The 17,925-nt window shown below is 35.3% G+C and overlaps 1 protein-coding gene across 1 annotated transcript; it reads left to right on the top strand.

Annotated features, from left to right (window-relative positions):
* Positions 1-3,622: 3,622 nt before the first annotated feature.
* LOC141717829 (succinate dehydrogenase [ubiquinone] flavoprotein subunit 1, mitochondrial) lies at positions 3,623-11,141 on the top strand. The gene is made up of 16 exons (XM_074520034.1): positions 3,623-3,841; positions 4,959-5,126; positions 5,638-5,725; positions 5,915-6,061; positions 6,154-6,294; positions 6,712-6,797; positions 6,883-6,975; positions 7,050-7,113; positions 7,187-7,330; positions 8,535-8,722; positions 8,815-8,989; positions 9,074-9,244; positions 9,521-9,590; positions 9,677-9,797; positions 9,882-9,919; positions 10,582-11,141. Exons 1-16 carry the CDS (start codon positions 3,752-3,754, stop codon positions 10,682-10,684), a joined length of 1,887 nt encoding a protein of 628 aa, XP_074376135.1. The 5' UTR covers positions 3,623-3,751; the 3' UTR covers positions 10,685-11,141.
* The last annotated feature ends 6,784 nt before the right edge of the window (positions 11,142-17,925 follow it).

Genomic DNA, 17,925 nt, shown 5'->3' with positions numbered 1-17,925 from the left:
TCATCACACAACAACAGTTAGGAAAGATGGCCAGACTCCAGCAGACCCAGCGCAAGCGCGTGGGAAGCGTCCCGCGTCTTCCCGTTGATGTTGTAGCTGCTATAGCTGCAGAGGTAGATCTATTGTAGATCAGACCATCTACTTTTGAGAATCAATTATGTATAATTATAACTTGTGGCAGATAATGGCAATTAACTGTAAATTTATCAAGTAATCATTTTGGGTTGTAATAACTTTTAAATTGTGGATTCAAAGACTTGTACTTATTTAAATTTCATCTCTGAGACTATAACGGGTTGTGGTGAGTGTTAGTGTGGGGTCACATCATAAGGTTATTTATTAATTAAGTGAAGTGATATTGTGGAAAGAAAGACCGTGACGACCCGGATCCCCGACCCCGGATCTGGGGGTGTTACAGGGTCAATAGATTTTGGATAATTTAGGAAAGGCACATCGAGTTAGGAAGCCAAAATTTGAAGATCTTGTCTAGTTTAGCGACCAAGTGACTTAAGTTGTGAGTCGAGATCATCCAAGCCTAGTGTTGCATTATGGTGTTATTTGGTATTAATATACGATATGTGATTATGTGGCTACGTGTGTACAATTGAAATATAAAGGTGGATATAAATTAAGTGCATATAGGCCTAAGTGCCATCCGTGTTTAATTTCGGGTTGTAAATAGGTTGAGATGGTAAGAATATATTATAATGAGGATTATTATTATTTATGTAGGATCTCGAGACGAGGGAAAACTTGCCATAAAAGTCGAGTGAAGCTCCAGTTGCTCCTACCAGTCAGACCAGACCAGCCTATCTCAATGCAAGTGATTCAACTTGACCTTCATATTTACTATAAACAGTTCATATTTATCGATGTAATTATCCTGAGTCATTTTGATATGTTTAAATCAAGCGTATCTCTCGCTTATCTTTGAATTACATAGAGATGCCATGAACCCTCAAGTATGTATTGCAAGTAGTTCAAAAGTCTCTTCATGATAGTTAAATGCCATGATAAAATAAAGAGTTGTTATATTACTTGATTGATCCTCTTGATTAACATGATGATGATTCCTAAGTATTGATATCTCATCCTGATACTTGAACCCCTATAGAACCTTACCTTGAACTCTGATAGTCAGAAACTTACCAACATGATTCCTAATTGATTGATACCCCTCTTTCTTATCCTAAAGCTTGTCAATTCTGATATATCCTGAGCTAAAAATCATTTCTTCATACCTTAACACCCTTAGTATTCATGAAGCTTACATTCTTGATGATCCAGCACTTGAACCTTGATGAGAAACCATTGCTTTAAGCCCAATTTGGCACTTCCTTTCATGATATCCAATAGCCTCACTAAATTCCCTGGTCTAAACTTTGATACATGAAAACCATTCAGTTACCCTCACAGAGTTTAGTTTTGTGATTCATGGCTCTGAGAGTTAGCACCAATTCCCCGTGTTTCGAGTTGATCTATAATCCTTTGATAAAGTTGTTTACTATAAAAAGAGATTTTGTCATAATTCGGCATCAGTTTTTGAAATAAATAAAATGTGGGTTTTTCAGTCCCAAAGGGGGATAAATGTTTTCTTTGAATAGTGGATCTGGACTGAGACGCGAGTCCTTTCCACACTTATATTAGGCTTAAAAGTTGCCTAGGGATTCCCGTTAATGTTTTAGAACCCATCGAGGTTCGGGATTACTTCGCGGCTGATCACCGGCTGTAATCCGTAGCGTCATAAAATGATTTTGATTAAGACATGATTTTTTTAAAATTGTTTTGATACAAGCAAAATGATGCCATTTCACATAGTTTTATCTCTCGTTATCATTAGTTATGTCTTTCCATTGGCATTCTTAAAAGTATATCTCGATTTATGTTTTGTGTTGTGTTGTTAGCACTTGTTGAGCATTCGGCTCACTTCTTGCTTTACCCTGATATTACAGCTAGCAGCTATGGTTAGATTCAAGCAGACTGCCCGTAAGACCTGTGATGTTGATGCTTATGTTCGAGCTCAGGTAGAATAAGTAATAATAGTTGTGTGAGTACTCGGTATTTGTATTCAGATGTAATAGTTGGTAGTGTTGGGCTGTTCCAAACCCTAAACTGTAAGATCTTGGATTTGGTTGTGTATTCTTCTTTTAAAATATTGTAATAGCTATATTTATTTTGCTGTTTAAGTTGGGGGTGTGACAGGCCTGGGCTTAGGGCCTCGACGGGCCCTATATTTTTAGGCAAAACCCGACCCGGTTAAAGGCTCGGGCTTCGGCCTGGCCCGGTCTTTGGCCCGGCCTGATTAAAAGCCCGATTAAAATCTGATTATTCTAATATATGTTCTTATATATTTATGAATTTATATTTACTATAAATATAAATAATATTTTAAACACGTATATATTTACATATTCGTGATTAATAATATTATTTATATATACTTTATTGCATAATTAATGAAAGAAGATATAGTAAGTACACTATGGATAACATTGATAAAACATATTATTCTATAAACATGTTTATTTTTTGCCAAACTTAAATATTTTCATATAATATTTCATGCAAACTAATACATTTTTACGATGATCTAGTTACTAACACATGTAATCTTTAGAACCTCTAATAAAAGTCGATCCGATTTAAATTAGAAAAAATCCGACACAAAAAAAGCCCGGTGAGGCCCGCCTCGAGAGCCCAAACGGGCTCTGACATTTTCGGAAAGTCTAGTCCGACCCCGTCAAAGTCCCAAAAGTTTGGCCCAGTCAAAGTCCGAGTTTTTTAAGGCTCGGTCAAAAACCGGCCCGATAGGTCATTTGTACATCTCTAAATATGAGTTTGAAATGACTAAAACACATGCTTAATACCAGAAAAACTTGAATCAAACGACCCCAAAAAGGTACTAGAACATCACCAAATATATTCTCTTTTTTTACTACGTCAAAATAATTAAGTAACGAAATTGATTATTCTCATGTTCGAAGCATAATTTAATTAACACAAGATAAAATGCAACATAGGTGTAGAAAGATGAGTTTGGGGGAAAGTTGAGGAAGCGAGCGGTGATATATAAAGCCTCGTGGCCACTCCTCCGACCATTCTATCGGACGACCAAATGTTGCACTTGCACAAGTAACATGCCTTCTCCCTTCTGCATACTACATTAATACCCCTTAAGTTTTAGAAGTTAATTATAGTGTACAATTATCCGATCTACTGGCAGAATCAGCATTTAAAATATTAAAAAAATTATCATATAAGATCAAATTTTGTTAATTTATACCGAAATATGACGTCAAACCAAATTGAGGGATCTATAGTTCATTCTGGTTAATTTACTATACATGGACATAATATAATTTATGCTTTGTTGATATGCATTTTGCGAAAATAAAAAATACATATTTTTTACTATTTTCTAAAATAACGTAGATAGATAATGAACATAATATAATTTTATTTTCTAAAATAACGATAATTTTGATTTTGCGAAAACAAAAAATAGAGAGTTTTATTACATTCTAAAATACCGTAAAATGGCAAATTGGTAATTATTCATCCAAATGAAGGGTGATTGTGACATGAGTGGAACTATAAAAGCAGTCGGCGTATTCGGCTTGAACAGTCTTTACCATAGCGATTTAAAGGGGGCTACATACATTACAATTCATTTTGTGCTTTCTTCACTCTCCTCTGCGATTATAAACACAATTATACACACACATATACATACAGACGCGTATATCTAAAGATGTGGCGAGCTGTGTCTCGTGGCCTTCGCATTCCGGCGAAGAGATCCGCCGCCGGCGAATCAACTACCAGATTGTTCTCCACTCAAGCGGTACCTATTTTAATTTTCGTTTCAATTCGTCAATTATTTGTTCGTATTCTTCATTTTAATTTTTTGAGATTTTTATATTTTGTTTTGCCTAACTTTTATTGATGTCGATTGTTTGTTTGTATCTAGTTTTGATGAATATGATCCAGTTATAATTAACTAGTATTGGATACGAATCTATTCATTCTGCTGATGCTATGGCGGAGAAATTATAATATTAGATGTCCACTAGTCAGTACCGTGATTTTATATTTTATCCGTTTGTTAGGTTTGAATGATATTGGTAGTCGTTTTTTCGTAAAGTTTTATTGTCGGTTATTTGACTTTTAGTTATAGTTATGAGCTTATATTTTGTGCGTAAATTATAATTAAGTCGTATTCGATATGAATTTACTTGTTCTGCTGATGTTAGTACTTAATAGCGGAGATATTGGAATATAGGAGGGACACAACTACAGAAGTTAGTATCATGATGTAAACCGTATTATTTTAATGGAATAAAATTATCTGGCGTGACTCTCATTTTGCCTAATCCGGGTTGATTTAAACTGAAAATCTGTGGTTGTTGTGTATATGATGGAATTATAGTAACGTGGTGTTGGATATGAATTGATTTATATACTAATATTTTCGAAAAAATGATTTATTCGAACAATTCATTATTATGAATTGATATCTTTTTCATTTTGTTAGGTTTTAAAAGTACGAGTAGTCATATTTTTTTGTTATTAGTTATTGCCTCATATGTTAATAAATATTGCTTATTGGTTCTACAGAAAGAGAGTCCACCAAAGAAGAAGATTTTTTGCTCTAGAACTGGAAATAAGCACACTTTACAATAGATAGTAATAGGAGTTCATATGTTTTTTTTGTTAATGGTGAAATTAGATTCTTGTATCAAAATCGAGAAATTATCTTAGTGCCGCACTGCCGCTCTTTGTTAATATACAGGTCAATTTATCTTTGATCTATTAAGTTAGCTATGGTGATTTAATCCGCAGCTATGTGAATTAGTACACATTTTGTGCTTATATTTATTTTACACACAAATTCAACTTGGACAAAGTTTTTCTCAATAACAATGTACTCAATTGTTATTTGTATTGACGATTTGTAACAGAAAGTGGGAGGCTCATCCTATACTATAGTGGATCATACATATGATGCTGTGGTGGTAGGTGCAGGTGGTGCTGGGCTCAGAGCAGCAATAGGGTTGTCTGAGCATGGATTTAACACTGCATGCATAACCAAGCTTTTCCCAACTCGTTCGCACACAGTTGCTGCTCAGGTGTGTGATTTTTGCATCTCCTTTTGTAGTTTATCACTTTATTCTATTATGTTTGATCACATTACTCTTATCAATTATGTAAATGTGGAGTGGTTAGGCCTTGTATCGTCATTAACTGATTTCTAAAGTTTGGTAGTTTCTCAAGTCATATGTATTCATTCTTGTGCAATGTTGATATAGAATCTCATTTTTTTCTTAATAATGTTCAAAATTTATATTGTGTATGTGGCATACAGAAGTTTGCCATTAAGATGTACTGCTACTGTCGATTGGACAATCTCAGTCTTAAAATCTGCAATATACTGAATTTGATGGAAACTCTTACATGAATAATGATGTGCAGTAGCCACTAAAACTTTTCCAATATCAATTCTTTCTTTGTTTCGGACTCTTGGCCATAAAGAATTTATTCCATATTTCTGTTTGCTTCACGTCTAGTTGCATTAAGCTAAGTTTTGTTTGTGTGTGCTAGATGTTATAATCATTATCTTATGTTAAAATTGGCGTGCAGGGTGGTATAAATGCCGCATTAGGAAACATGAGTGAGGATGACTGGAGGTGGCACATGTATGACACTGTCAAGGGAAGTGATTGGCTAGGTAATGTGCTTTAACACATGGACACTCATTAACCTCATTAACTCTCAAATATATGTAATTTATATAAAAAAATTGATACTCCTTCAGGGCTTTCATTTTGCAAATGGCACATAATTCTCTTGTTCGTATCTTTATAGCTTAAGCTTTATTTACTTGATCCAGATTATTTTGAAATCCTATTTTTTGCAGGTGATCAGGATGCCATTCAATATATGTGCAGAGAAGCTCCAAAAGCTGTTATTGAGCTTGAAAACTATGGTCTGCCGTTTTCTAGAACGGAAGAAGGAAAAATATATCAAAGGGCCTTTGGTGGTCAAAGTTTAGACTTCGGAAAAGGTACGCAGCAGCTCTTATTTATTTTTATGAAGTTTCTGTACCTGATTTCGAAAGAGAAGTATATAGCTCTATTTGTATGTGTGGTTTCCCAGGTGGGCAAGCTTACCGTTGTGCATGTGCTGCTGATCGAACTGGGCATGCTTTGTTGCACACATTATATGGGCAGGCCATGAAGCACAACACACAATTTTTTGTGGAATATTTTGCTTTGGATCTACTTATGGCTAGTGATGGTATTTTCATCTCTTTTTACCTGCATTCAATATTATTAAGTTTATAATTTTTTCTTTAATACCTTCCCACATAGCATGAAAGGTAAAACCTTTTGTAATATGTATTTTATTGAATGTGGAAGCCAACATTTGTTTAACATGCAAATAAATTGATCTATAATGAAATCATGTAGCCAGATTCATGACATGAGAAAAAAGACAAACAAACCTAAGTACATTGTGTTCGTGTGTGTGTGAGTGTCTATATATCATACATGTATCACTAATGACATGTATCTTAGAATATAGAGCGTGAATTCTAATTAAGGTCTAATGTTCAAGTTGGTCATCAAATATAAGAGACTAACTCAATAAAAATATTTTTCCGAATTTGCTGATATATAATTGATTACCTAATGTTTGCATATTTTGGAACAGGTACTTGCCAAGGTGTAATTGCCCTTAACATGGAGGATGGGACGCTGCATCGCTTCCAAGCATCTTCAACAATTTTAGCAACTGGAGTATGCATCTCTTCATTTTCAATTGTATATGTTGTTTTCACAGGAGATATTATATCAATAACTATATTATTTATATGTTTGTCAGGGATATGGTAGGGCGTACTTCTCTGCAACCTCCGCCCATACTTGCACCGGGGATGGCAATGCTATGGTTGCTCGTGCAGGACTTCCTCTTGAGGTTTGTGTTTCTGTCTTTTTACTTTCAAGCAAATTTCTTCAGCATTACTTACCACTTGTTTCGTCTTTTTGCAGGATCAGGAGTTTGTGCAGTTTCATCCAACTGGAATATATGGTGCTGGCTGCCTCATTACTGAAGGTGGAAACTTTCGGCACACAGAAATCTATCCGACTATAGTGATCAATGCTTACATTTTCCCTTTTTTGTATAGGTTCTCGTGGTGAAGGTGGCATTCTGAGGAACAGTGAAGGTGAAAGATTTATGGAACGATATGCCCCCACCGCTAAGGATCTTGCCTCAAGAGATGTTGTTTCAAGATCTATGACTATGGAAATTCGGGAAGGTCGTGGTGTAGGTATGATCTTATGAGCAGTGTTAAATTAACTCAGAATTTACTCTAGGATTCTTTGTTGCAGAAAAATTATTCTCATCGTAATATCAAAAGATATTTTGCAAGAAACATCGGTCTTATAATGTGTGAGCTTGTTTAATCTTGTTGTGTAACTTATTGAGATGGTTATGTTTGTTTTTTTATTGTCTTGGACGGAGAAGCTTTTAAACTTGTCCTCCTACGGACTGAAGTTTTTCAGGCTTCACACAAAGTTTTACATTTATAGGTCTTTTTTTGGAAATTTAAATGTATGTATCTAAAATTCATTCTTTTGTTAAAACGGTTAAACTATTTTTGTTATTGTTGCCAATGTTTCTTATGATTTCTCCATACTGTTGTACTGTACAATCCATTAAGTTTGCGTTGGCATATGTCCTTTGGCTTCATTATTTTCTATCTTTGAAGCAACTAGTTTAGTTGGCTATTTTGTAAGATAATAACATCATATTCATGCCTCCATTCTCAGCATATCTTTACAACCTAGCCATTATAAACCTTCATGTTAGCTCCTAAGTATTGGATTTCTCATTTACAAAGCTGTAATTTCCATTGAGACTGAGTTTCTCTTTATTGGAATCTACTTAAATTTCTTACTTATCGTCTTATTAAAACAAGTAACGGTCTAACTTTTCTTTTCCTGTGCTGATGAACTTTAAAAACTGGCAGATGAGTAGTCTTTTTATTAAGATGTGGTAAAATTGTACTATGTATATATATATAGCATTTTGTACTATATATATATATATATTTCATTTTGTACTTCTCTTATCTTTGAAGTTTACAAAAGTCTTTTTGTATATCCTACGTGAACATTTAACATAAAATTGAAGGAAATAATAACATCTTTGCAACTGAACCTAAGAGTCTTCCTCAGTGAAATTCATAAAGCACAACTTGAAAGTAGTATTACCCTTAGTTTGCTTTAAGAAGTATAGTTGACCTTGATTTCTAAACATTTTGATATGGACAACTGTGCTTCCGTGTGCATGCACAATAAAAAAGTTATACATAAGCTTTAATAATTTATTAATTTTGCTGTGCATGTGTATTTTTTTAAGTTGGTTGATATGCATATATACATGCAGGTGTAACAGAGGTCAATATGTGATGCACATTAGTTTCTGCTTCCTCTATTGTTATTAATCATACGTATATTGTTTGTCAACAGGACCACAGAAGGACCACATATATCTCCACCTGAATCACTTACCACCAGAGGTCCTCAAGGAAAGGCTTCCTGGTATTTCTGAAACTGCTGCAATATTCGCTGGTGTTGATGTAACAAAGGAACCCATACCTGTTTTACCTACCGTTCACTATAACATGGGTGGTATTCCAACAAATCACCATGGAGAGGTAATTAGATTATTTACTGTAGTTCTCAAAATTGGTTATTTAAATAGTGAGAAGTGTCCTTAGCCTGGTTTATCTGATCTTTTGAACCACAGGTGGTTACAGTTAAGGGTGATAACCCTGATGCAATAGTTCCTGGACTTATGGCTGCTGGAGAGGCAGCTTGTGCTTCTGTTCACGGTGCCAATCGTCTTGGTGCAAACTCTCTTCTGGATATTGTTGTGTTTGGTAGAGCTTGTGCAAATAGGGTGGCAGAGATCCAAAGACCCGGTAACTAGCAGTTGTTAAATTGCTATAGGTGTTATTTGTGGAAGTATAGTAGAAGTTTAAATGGCTTTATGTGTCATCTTGCAGGAGCAAAGCAAAAGCCTTTAGAGAAAGATGCTGGTTCCAAGACCATTGAGTGGTTGGAGAAGATAAGGAATTCAAATGGCTCACTTCCAACCTCAAAAATTCGATTAAACATGCAGCGAGTAATGCAAAATAATGCTGCTGTATTCCGCACACAAGAGACCTTAGAGGAAGGTAAATCACTAGCCAAATCTCAATCAACGCCCTCACCATATTCATATCTGAACAAAAATGACCTAATACCAAAGGGCAGTGTAGCTCTTTTTTCTGTATGAAGTCTTAGATTTTAGAATTGGTTAAGTGGTTGCTTTACTGGAGTATAGTATCTGCCGAAGTATTTAGAATCTAATTATATGTGCTTATTTATGGACTCCTCCTATGACTTACAATTTCATATCTGTTCCTATGCCGCTCATTTCCCATTGCCCCTGAATGTCTGTGTTGTTGCAGGGGTTAAATTGATTGATGAAACATGGGATAGCTTTCATGATGTTCAGGTGAAGGACCGAAGTTTGATATGGTAAATTTTCTCTGAACCATGTTTGTATAAGATCACTAAGATATCGAGCTTCTATTCACTTCTTTTTTCTAATAAACCTATTTCAGGAATTCTGACTTGATAGAGACATTAGAGTTGGAAAACTTGTTGATCAATGCAGCTATTACCATGCATTCGGCTGAAGCAAGAAAAGAGAGCAGAGGAGCTCATGCACGTGAAGATTTTACCGTGAGTTTTGCTGGCCTATTTTACCGCTAATGTCCTTATAATATCTTCTGTTACTAACATAATTTAATGATTCTGACAATGCAGAAAAGAGATGATGAGAAGTGGATGAAGCATTCACTGGGGTAAGTCCTAATTTATATTTTCAGGTTTCTAGTCAACTGCAATTATTTCAACATCTCCTCTAGGTTCCGCATTACTTATATAACGCATACTACGCATGCTGTTCAAACTTACTTCATAAAATATGTATCCTCTGTGTTTCATATTTGAAGTATGAAATTTCAGCAATCTATTAGAAATTAATTTGAAAATTCAACTATAATAGAAATGTTGCCTACTTCCACTTATAGAATGTTGACCAAATACTACCAAGTACCATTCTCTTACGACTACTTGCCCCTAACCTTGCTTTTAGAAGGTAGTTTGAAAATATATATAAAATCAAGGGCTACCTGAAATTTATATATTGGGAGATGACTGGATTAAATTATGTTTACATAAATCCTCGCCAAATCTTGATTCCGATCCAGGATGATGAGTATGGTGTATAATATATTAATATGTAGAATAGTGACTATGGAGCTTGATTTTATGCCATGGCTATATGGTGTGTTCGCGAGAATCCAAGGGAAGCTATACAATAGTATATAGATACCATGTGTTACTGCAAAATCAAGTGCAGCTATCTGATAATTTCACTTGGATGTTAGCTGCCCTTTTCCCCCTTGTATTTTTGTTGAAAATTATGCATCAACTTTGGAGTCATTTGTCTTGTGATCGACAGATACTGGGAGAATGAGAAGGTACGGCTCGACTACAGGCCTGTTCACATGAACACACTAGATGATGAGGTTGAGACGTTCCCACCTAAAGCTCGTGTGTATTAAGATATGGCTTTGGAGGATACATGTGGGTAGGCAAGAAGATAACATTTTCTTATGAGAATTCTTCAATAAATCATTAAAACCTAGTATTCTTCGACAATAATGACATCATTTGTCAAACGGAAATAGGGTGAGTAAACTTGTCTCTCATGAGCAAGGGTGTGGGAATACCTCACCTTTATAGTCATAATGTTCCTAGCAACAAATATCACTACTACTCTCAAGAGTGACTCTTAAACTTTTGATCACTAGTCCTAACTGGAATTGGAAGTTAAATCGAAGAGTTATTTTGTTATTATAGATAGTTGATCGGTCTAACTTTGTTTGGATCAAAAAATTTGCTGTAACTATGTTGTATCAAAATAATGTCATATACTTTGTTACTTTGCATCAAATATGGTCATTGACTCATTGTATCTGAACCAAGTGTCAGATCAATGCTGTTTATTGTTGTGCCCAAGTTTCTGCAGAAATCTTTTAAAGTATGCTGTTAGGTTTATTGTTACATTGATCAGAATGAATAATTTGTACAGCCGTTTATATGTAGGATTTGTCGGTTATTTTTGGTGTTTGGTCGAATTACGAACGGTTTGAAAATGAAACTTATTGTATGCTTCTTCTTTATATATTTATCATTAAAAAAACTTTAGAAAATAAATGCATAACAAAATGGTCATATCAGTTTAATATGTTCAAGTATTAATATGCTACTTATAACTAAAATTATTATATATGATTTTTGAATAACTAATGTGATGTAATTTAATTCTGGAGATGTTGCTAATAAAGTTTTTTATTTTAAACATTTACCAGCATCCATTAAAATCCGACCCAAATTAATATACTATAAAAGCATCTCCAATGTAGGTATAATATGTTATTGTTAGGTATAATATGTATAATATATCTATTATGTAAAATATGTACAGGCTAAGTCCTGTTAGGTATAATTATAGATAACTAAAAACATATACGCTACATCATAATATGAGCATATTATATTAAATTATATATCCAATATTTAACTTAAATATTATATATAATGGTAAGTGTAAAAATATTATTTTATTGTTTATAAAAATTCTAATATAAGATATATTTTAGTTGTATATTTTATTTAATATGTCAGTAGTGTTTGTTAATCTATTTATTTCATTTATTTTTAAATATGTTATCATACTTTCAGTTAATCATACAAATAATTTATTTTTAGTTTTATAATGTTTAGTTTAAAATATTAATATAAATATAATTTTTTATAAATTATTATTAAATTTCGTTTTATTAAATATTATTATTTTATTTTCTCTAATATATATAAATTTAAAATTAATAAAAAAATGATATTTTGAATATAGCTAATGGTTATAACTAATATCAATGAAGTATAATTACTTACAGGTTCAACAAAATTTTAAATAATTATGTTATATTTTGACTATTATCCTTGAAAATGCTCTAATACGATTTGGATTACGGATTTTTATTGAATAAGTTGAGTTGAAAATTTTGAAACTGATTAAATCCTGTTGACTTGTTAAGGTATTTAACAGGCCAATCTTACCCGCAAAAGTATCTAAAATTAGATTAATGATATTGAGCATGCAGCTGTGCAGACTGTTGCATGTTCACTCTTTATATTAAGGACTCCCAGACTTTTTTTAGTACAGTTTGAATGGAGATTTCATTTTCTTGATATAGATGTTTAAAAAATTTCAAAAGTGGCACAAAACGCCACTTCGTCCGGAATTCATCCTAAGAGATCAGAAGAAGTGGCGTTCTGGGGTAATTCATTTTTTTTCTTTCTTTCCTGATTGAATTACACTTGGTTGAATTGTTTGTAAGTGTTTGTAAGTGGAAAATATGTAATGGAGACCTAATTTTGAGTCTTCATATTAAATTGGGAAAAAATTATTTTGGCGTAATTTTTTTTTGTGGGTAGTCATGCAAGCCTATTTGTAGTACGTAATTTTTGTTTTTTTTTAAAAAAAGTATATGTATGACTTTTTGTGCCCTCAAAAAGGGTACCTTTGTAGTCGGCAAAGAAAATATTCAATGAAGACCTATTTTTGGGCCCTAATATAAAATTGGAAAAAAAGCATTTTGGTGTAATTTTCTTTTTATTGGTGAGTCTTGCAAGCCTATTTATAGTATGTAATTTTTGTTTTTTTAAAAAAGTGTATATTTGACCTTTTGTGACTTCAAAAAAGAGTACCTTACGAGTTGACAAAGAAATGTTTTTATGAAAGGATAGTTTGATTTTTTTTTTGCTGTAATAGAAAACAATAACATTTTTTTAGTAAAGTAACAAGATGAAATGGACTTGTCAACTTTTAGAAGTCCGAATCTTCAGAAAAATATGAAAAGTTAAAAGAAGTACCGTATTTATGTAAAGAAAAAACAGATTTCCTAAATTCACGGGAGTAGGCACATGCAAATTTTTGAAATGATTTGACAAGTCAACTTTTATTTTGAACTGAATGACACAGGTGAATAATTTCATTTTAAAATTTATAGGGTCAATAATATCAATTATTTCCACATTCGTAACTACAGGCAGCAGTGTGGTTCCAGGTGCCCGTCGCTAGATTGAGATCTGCTTGGCAATCCTTGGTAGAGCTTATTTATGATTTCGTGCCGAACCCGGTAAACGAACAAATAGGTGGTCTTTCTCCTTTCTCTAATAACGAATAAGGTCAGCTTCATAGCTCCAACCTATACAAGGGGCTGTCGCCGCCGCTTACTAAGCGCTGGTTCTATCCCGGCCAATAAATAAAAAAAGGAGCAATACCGCTCTCTTGATAGAACAAGATGCAATAGAAACAAAGACGGGGAAGGGATTACCTACTCTTAACGTCAAAGCGAGCCCCTTTCTTTTATTCTGAATTAAAGAATTCAGAATATAGGGGATTTCCCCTTATTCTTGATAGATTTCCTCTCTATATCTTTCGATCTATCAAAAAAAATAAGGATATCTATCAATCCATTTTAAAATAGCACGTTCGTCTCGCTTTTCGTTCATTTCCGCCACGCCAACATAGCCGCCTTAATAAGAAGCAGGCGAAGCAGCTAGAAGCGCTCGCTTCACGCCCTTGAATTATCATTCACGAATGGAATTGGGAAAGCCAACAGAAAGATTCGATTCTGACTTCGTAGAGCCGGTGCTGCTGTTGCCTGCGCGTAGGGCCGTCCCCCACTCCCGTCCCGGGGCGCTAAGGAGCTTTTGTTTTTGGAACAGACGGCAGTGTTTTGCTGACGCCTTGAATCAAGCTTTTGTTGCGACATGCTATGTTTGTAAAATTATGCCTATAAATAGCTGCAAAACTATAAGCCATCAACTAAATTTCCCCCTTTGTAGTACATTAGTTTCTAAATTTTGAGGCTGCTACAGTCAGGTCATGGACAAGGGCAAGGGAGATGCTAGTTCTGATATTCATGATTACGGGGAAGTTAATTGGTATAAATGGACCGAATCTTAAGCACGGGATGAAGCTCAACAAGCAGAAATTTGGTAGGTCAAACAATTTGTGAGAAGAATGCGAGGTATACGGGCCGCACAAGGGCATGCCGTACGTGATAATGAACAGTTCGTTGGCTATGGGGAAATGCACTTGAAGTTTATGAAATCATCGATCGAGTATGAAGAGAACATTAATAAGAATTTCAACTCTGGTCACATTTCAAAGGAGGAACATGAGTACGAGTTAAATGAAATGTCTCGACATTACCACTTCATGGAGGACGAGCTTGAGATGAGGAAAAAGGAGTACGAGGGCATACGCAAAACGTAGGGCTGAAAGGATACGTGAAGAGCACAAGGAGTGGGACAAAAAATATGCGAAATATATCATCAAATTTGGGGATTTTTCTGAAGGACACGATGATGCTGGTATGGCTACAACTATATGTCATGGAAATCAGGGGCCCCACGCATTGCCATCGCGTGATACTCGGTCGAGTACGTCCACCTCGACCTACGGATATGGGGAGGGAGGTCATATGCAAACATCCCCTCACATACAAGAGGATGAGGACGTTGATGATGAGTTTGATCAGTACGTAGTTAATCTTGCGGATGACTAAAAAAATTGCGAGCTTCATTCATTTTCCAATTTTCAGCTGTAATGTATTTCTCTTATTATATGTTTACATAATCAATGTTCCCTTGCAATGTAATTTGTTCCCACGATGAATGGAAAATGCACTCGTTATTGCATTTTTTTGTTTACTACTTTACATAAACATTTGTACTAATTGTGATAATATTCCCAAAGTTGATGACTTTTTTAAAAGTGGTTGTAAATTTATATTTGGAAAAAGTTTATTCCACGTATTAGTATTTTTGGAAAAGTAAGTAGCACGTGAATCTTACAGGCATGTATTATTACTTGTTGGTAAATTTATGAGTTTTGACTATTCCAAAATGGAAGTATAAAATGATGATAAGGAAAATGACAAGGAAATGAGTTAGGTATCCCGTGAATACATAGTAGAAATCACATGCAACAGTTTGACTGAAGTTTTCACTTTTTAGAGATGAAAGTTAAAGAAGTTACTTTTACGAATGCCAGTCTGCAACTGCAAAGTTGGAAGGGTCCTCCACAGATAGGTAGCCACATGCAGACTGCAAGAAAGTAATTGAGTAGTCTTGTCAAATGCAGTAGAAGTTGTAAAAGCTGTATGATGTGACAAATGAATGTTAACTCTTTCGAAGCAGTATGAGACGTAAGTAGCACGTGAATGTTACAGGCATGTCTACTTAATTTGTGTGGCATTTCGTCCTTGTATATTATGTAAATATGAAGTTGTTCGGAAGTTAATGTTGTATACTAATAGAAGAGCAATGAGCTATACTCCTGGTGATATTATTCGAGCTACTGGTCGGAAATGGTTTTGTGATGACGATTTTAGATATTCAATGGATCCAAATTTACGTTATTCAAGAGGTTCAGTAATCACGATGCATAGGGAGTGGGAATGGCGTGTAGGGTGTTCGCAAATATGTGTAGCCCAATGTCAAGAACATGGAGTGCGAGTAACTAAACAACGCGCCATACACATGTAGCGAGACACCGCTCAACAACTGGAACTAGCTTTATTCCGTGCAAGAGAGGAAGAGAATCGAATGAGAATGCGTTTAAACCGGATGGATCTAGAAAGAAAATGTAGGGAGTTTGCTGAAGATGGTGACCATCACAGCGCAAGAATGTATCATCATTTCGCTACGAGTCCCGACTATATTTTCGATTTCTACTTGTCCGATGATGAGTAATATTTCTGAATATTGTATTTTGATAGTGTACTTTATTAATTTGAACTTTTAAAATTATTATTTTATATTTCTGAATGATTTGACTACTCAGATAGTGTGTGAGTGTTTATGATAAATTTAGTATGAAGTACTGTACAAATGTAATGTTACGTAGTTGTTAGCATGCCCTATAAATGTCTTGGTCATTTCAATTGGAAAGCATAAAATGGATAAGGGTAAAAAAAGATCATCGTCAAGCACATCTAAGTCCATTTGGCGTCAGCTTAGTATCGCGGAATGTATCGGTCACGAAAAGAAAATGAAAGAAGATGAGAGTGGCAGAAAGAAGAAGAAGTGCGTGAATCAAAACATTTTGGGCGAGATAAAAGCTGATAAAGAAAAGCTCCGAAAGGCTTACAATGATCGGTCCCTGCCGGAGGACGAACGCATCCATCAGATCGATGAAGTGTATAAAAAATATGACAAAATGGAAATCAACCTGATTGAAAGAGAAGATAGTGAAATTGCATGGTATGTTGAAGGTCATCAGGTCTGGCATGACGTTGGAGAAGATGCAGATGAAGAAGAGGGTGAAGTTGTAGAGAGTGCAGGAACTGATGAGGATCAATATGTTGTAAACCTTGCAGATTTTTAACTTCTTTCTGATGTTTGTTGCATAATTTTAGTAACAATTTGAACGCCTAATTGGAATGTTTATTTTGAATGGGATAAACCTGATAGTAGTTCCATATTTTGAAGCTCGAACGAACAACATAATAACCAACTTTTGCATGTAATGTTCGAAATAGCAAGATAGAAAACTTAGATTATACAAATAATAATGGTAGTACAACATTTGAAATGAAGTTAAGAAAATGTAATGAAGCTAAGAAATGAGCAAGTAGAAGTTCACGTTGTTAAGTGTGGGCGCCCTGGGCACTTCTTGCTACGCTTGGTGTGACCTTCTTGGTTGCATACACTACATTTCTTTCCTGACCGCGGACCATCAATCTCCGTTCGGATCCGCTCTGATTGGCCCTTATCTCCACGTTTTTGCTTAAGTTTCTTCAATGATTGATCCGCTACCAACTTTCCATACCCCTACCAAAGTGGGGGTAATTCATAGTTCCAGTATTCGGTTGGTTGCAAGGGATAAATTACTGGCCGGTACAAGTTCTCCATTATCTGGTTTTTATGGCAATTTTTAATGAAATGATCCCAACTCAGTCCATGTCTTATACAACCAGCCATTGCGTGAGAGCACATCATGTGATGCGTCGCCCATTTTCCACACGTGCATGTACGGTCGTTGAGGTTGATGACCTAGGTCTTACCTCCCTTTACCCTTCCCTTAGCAGCTATGTATTGATGTGTAACTAATTTCAAGATACCACGTGCACGGTGAAAAGTAATAACCGTATGTTCAGTTGCCTTTCTTTGAATTTTTGCTAACATGGCGGCTGAACGCGCACATAACTGTTGACCCTGTTGCACACCGTCATCTACTTTATTTCTATGTGTGTCAATAATCATGACCGCCTTGTAGAAGAGGTACTCCATCATCGCTGTTACCGGAAGGAAACGAGCCCTTCTTATGTTTCCGTTGAAACCCGCAAGCATGTTGGTGGTCGTTTGACCATAGCGAACACCATTATCGTGGGAAAGTGTCCACCTTTCAACGGGTATTCTTGCAAGATAGTCAAGGCCAGGGGGGAAATTTCACCAATCCTTGTCATGTATGCATCATGCTTGGAGACTTGTGTGGTTCATGCTGCACCAGCTTCTCGGGATGGTTGGGAGCCTTGGCCTCGTCCATCAGGTGGAAAGGATTCTTCGTTCTACACCTCCTTTGGCTCAGCTTGGGAGCATAGCTTTCAGGGCCATTGACATACTGACCGTACTTGGGACCACTTCATTCAGGGAGAGGGAGATCCTCATACGACTACTTGGGGTCACAGTTCACAGGTGCATGATGCTGGTGGGTCTTCTTGGG

Source organism: Apium graveolens, chromosome 4, assembly GCF_009905375.1.
Source record: "Apium graveolens cultivar Ventura chromosome 4, ASM990537v1, whole genome shotgun sequence".
NCBI classification, from domain to species: Eukaryota; Viridiplantae; Streptophyta; class Magnoliopsida; order Apiales; family Apiaceae; genus Apium; species Apium graveolens.
This window is presented reverse-complemented; position numbering and strand designations above follow the sequence as displayed.

Coding starts and splice junctions, on each gene's coding strand:
- LOC141717829 (XM_074520034.1), top strand. CDS start 3,752: ATGTGGCGAGCTGTGTCTCGTGGCCTTCGCATTCCGGCGAAGAGATCC. Junction 3,842..4,958: donor GATTGTTCTCCACTCAAGCG/GTACCTATTTTA, acceptor GATTTGTAACAG/AAAGTGGGAGGCTCATCCTA. Junction 6,976..7,049: donor GTGCAGGACTTCCTCTTGAG/GTTTGTGTTTCT, acceptor GTCTTTTTGCAG/GATCAGGAGTTTGTGCAGTT.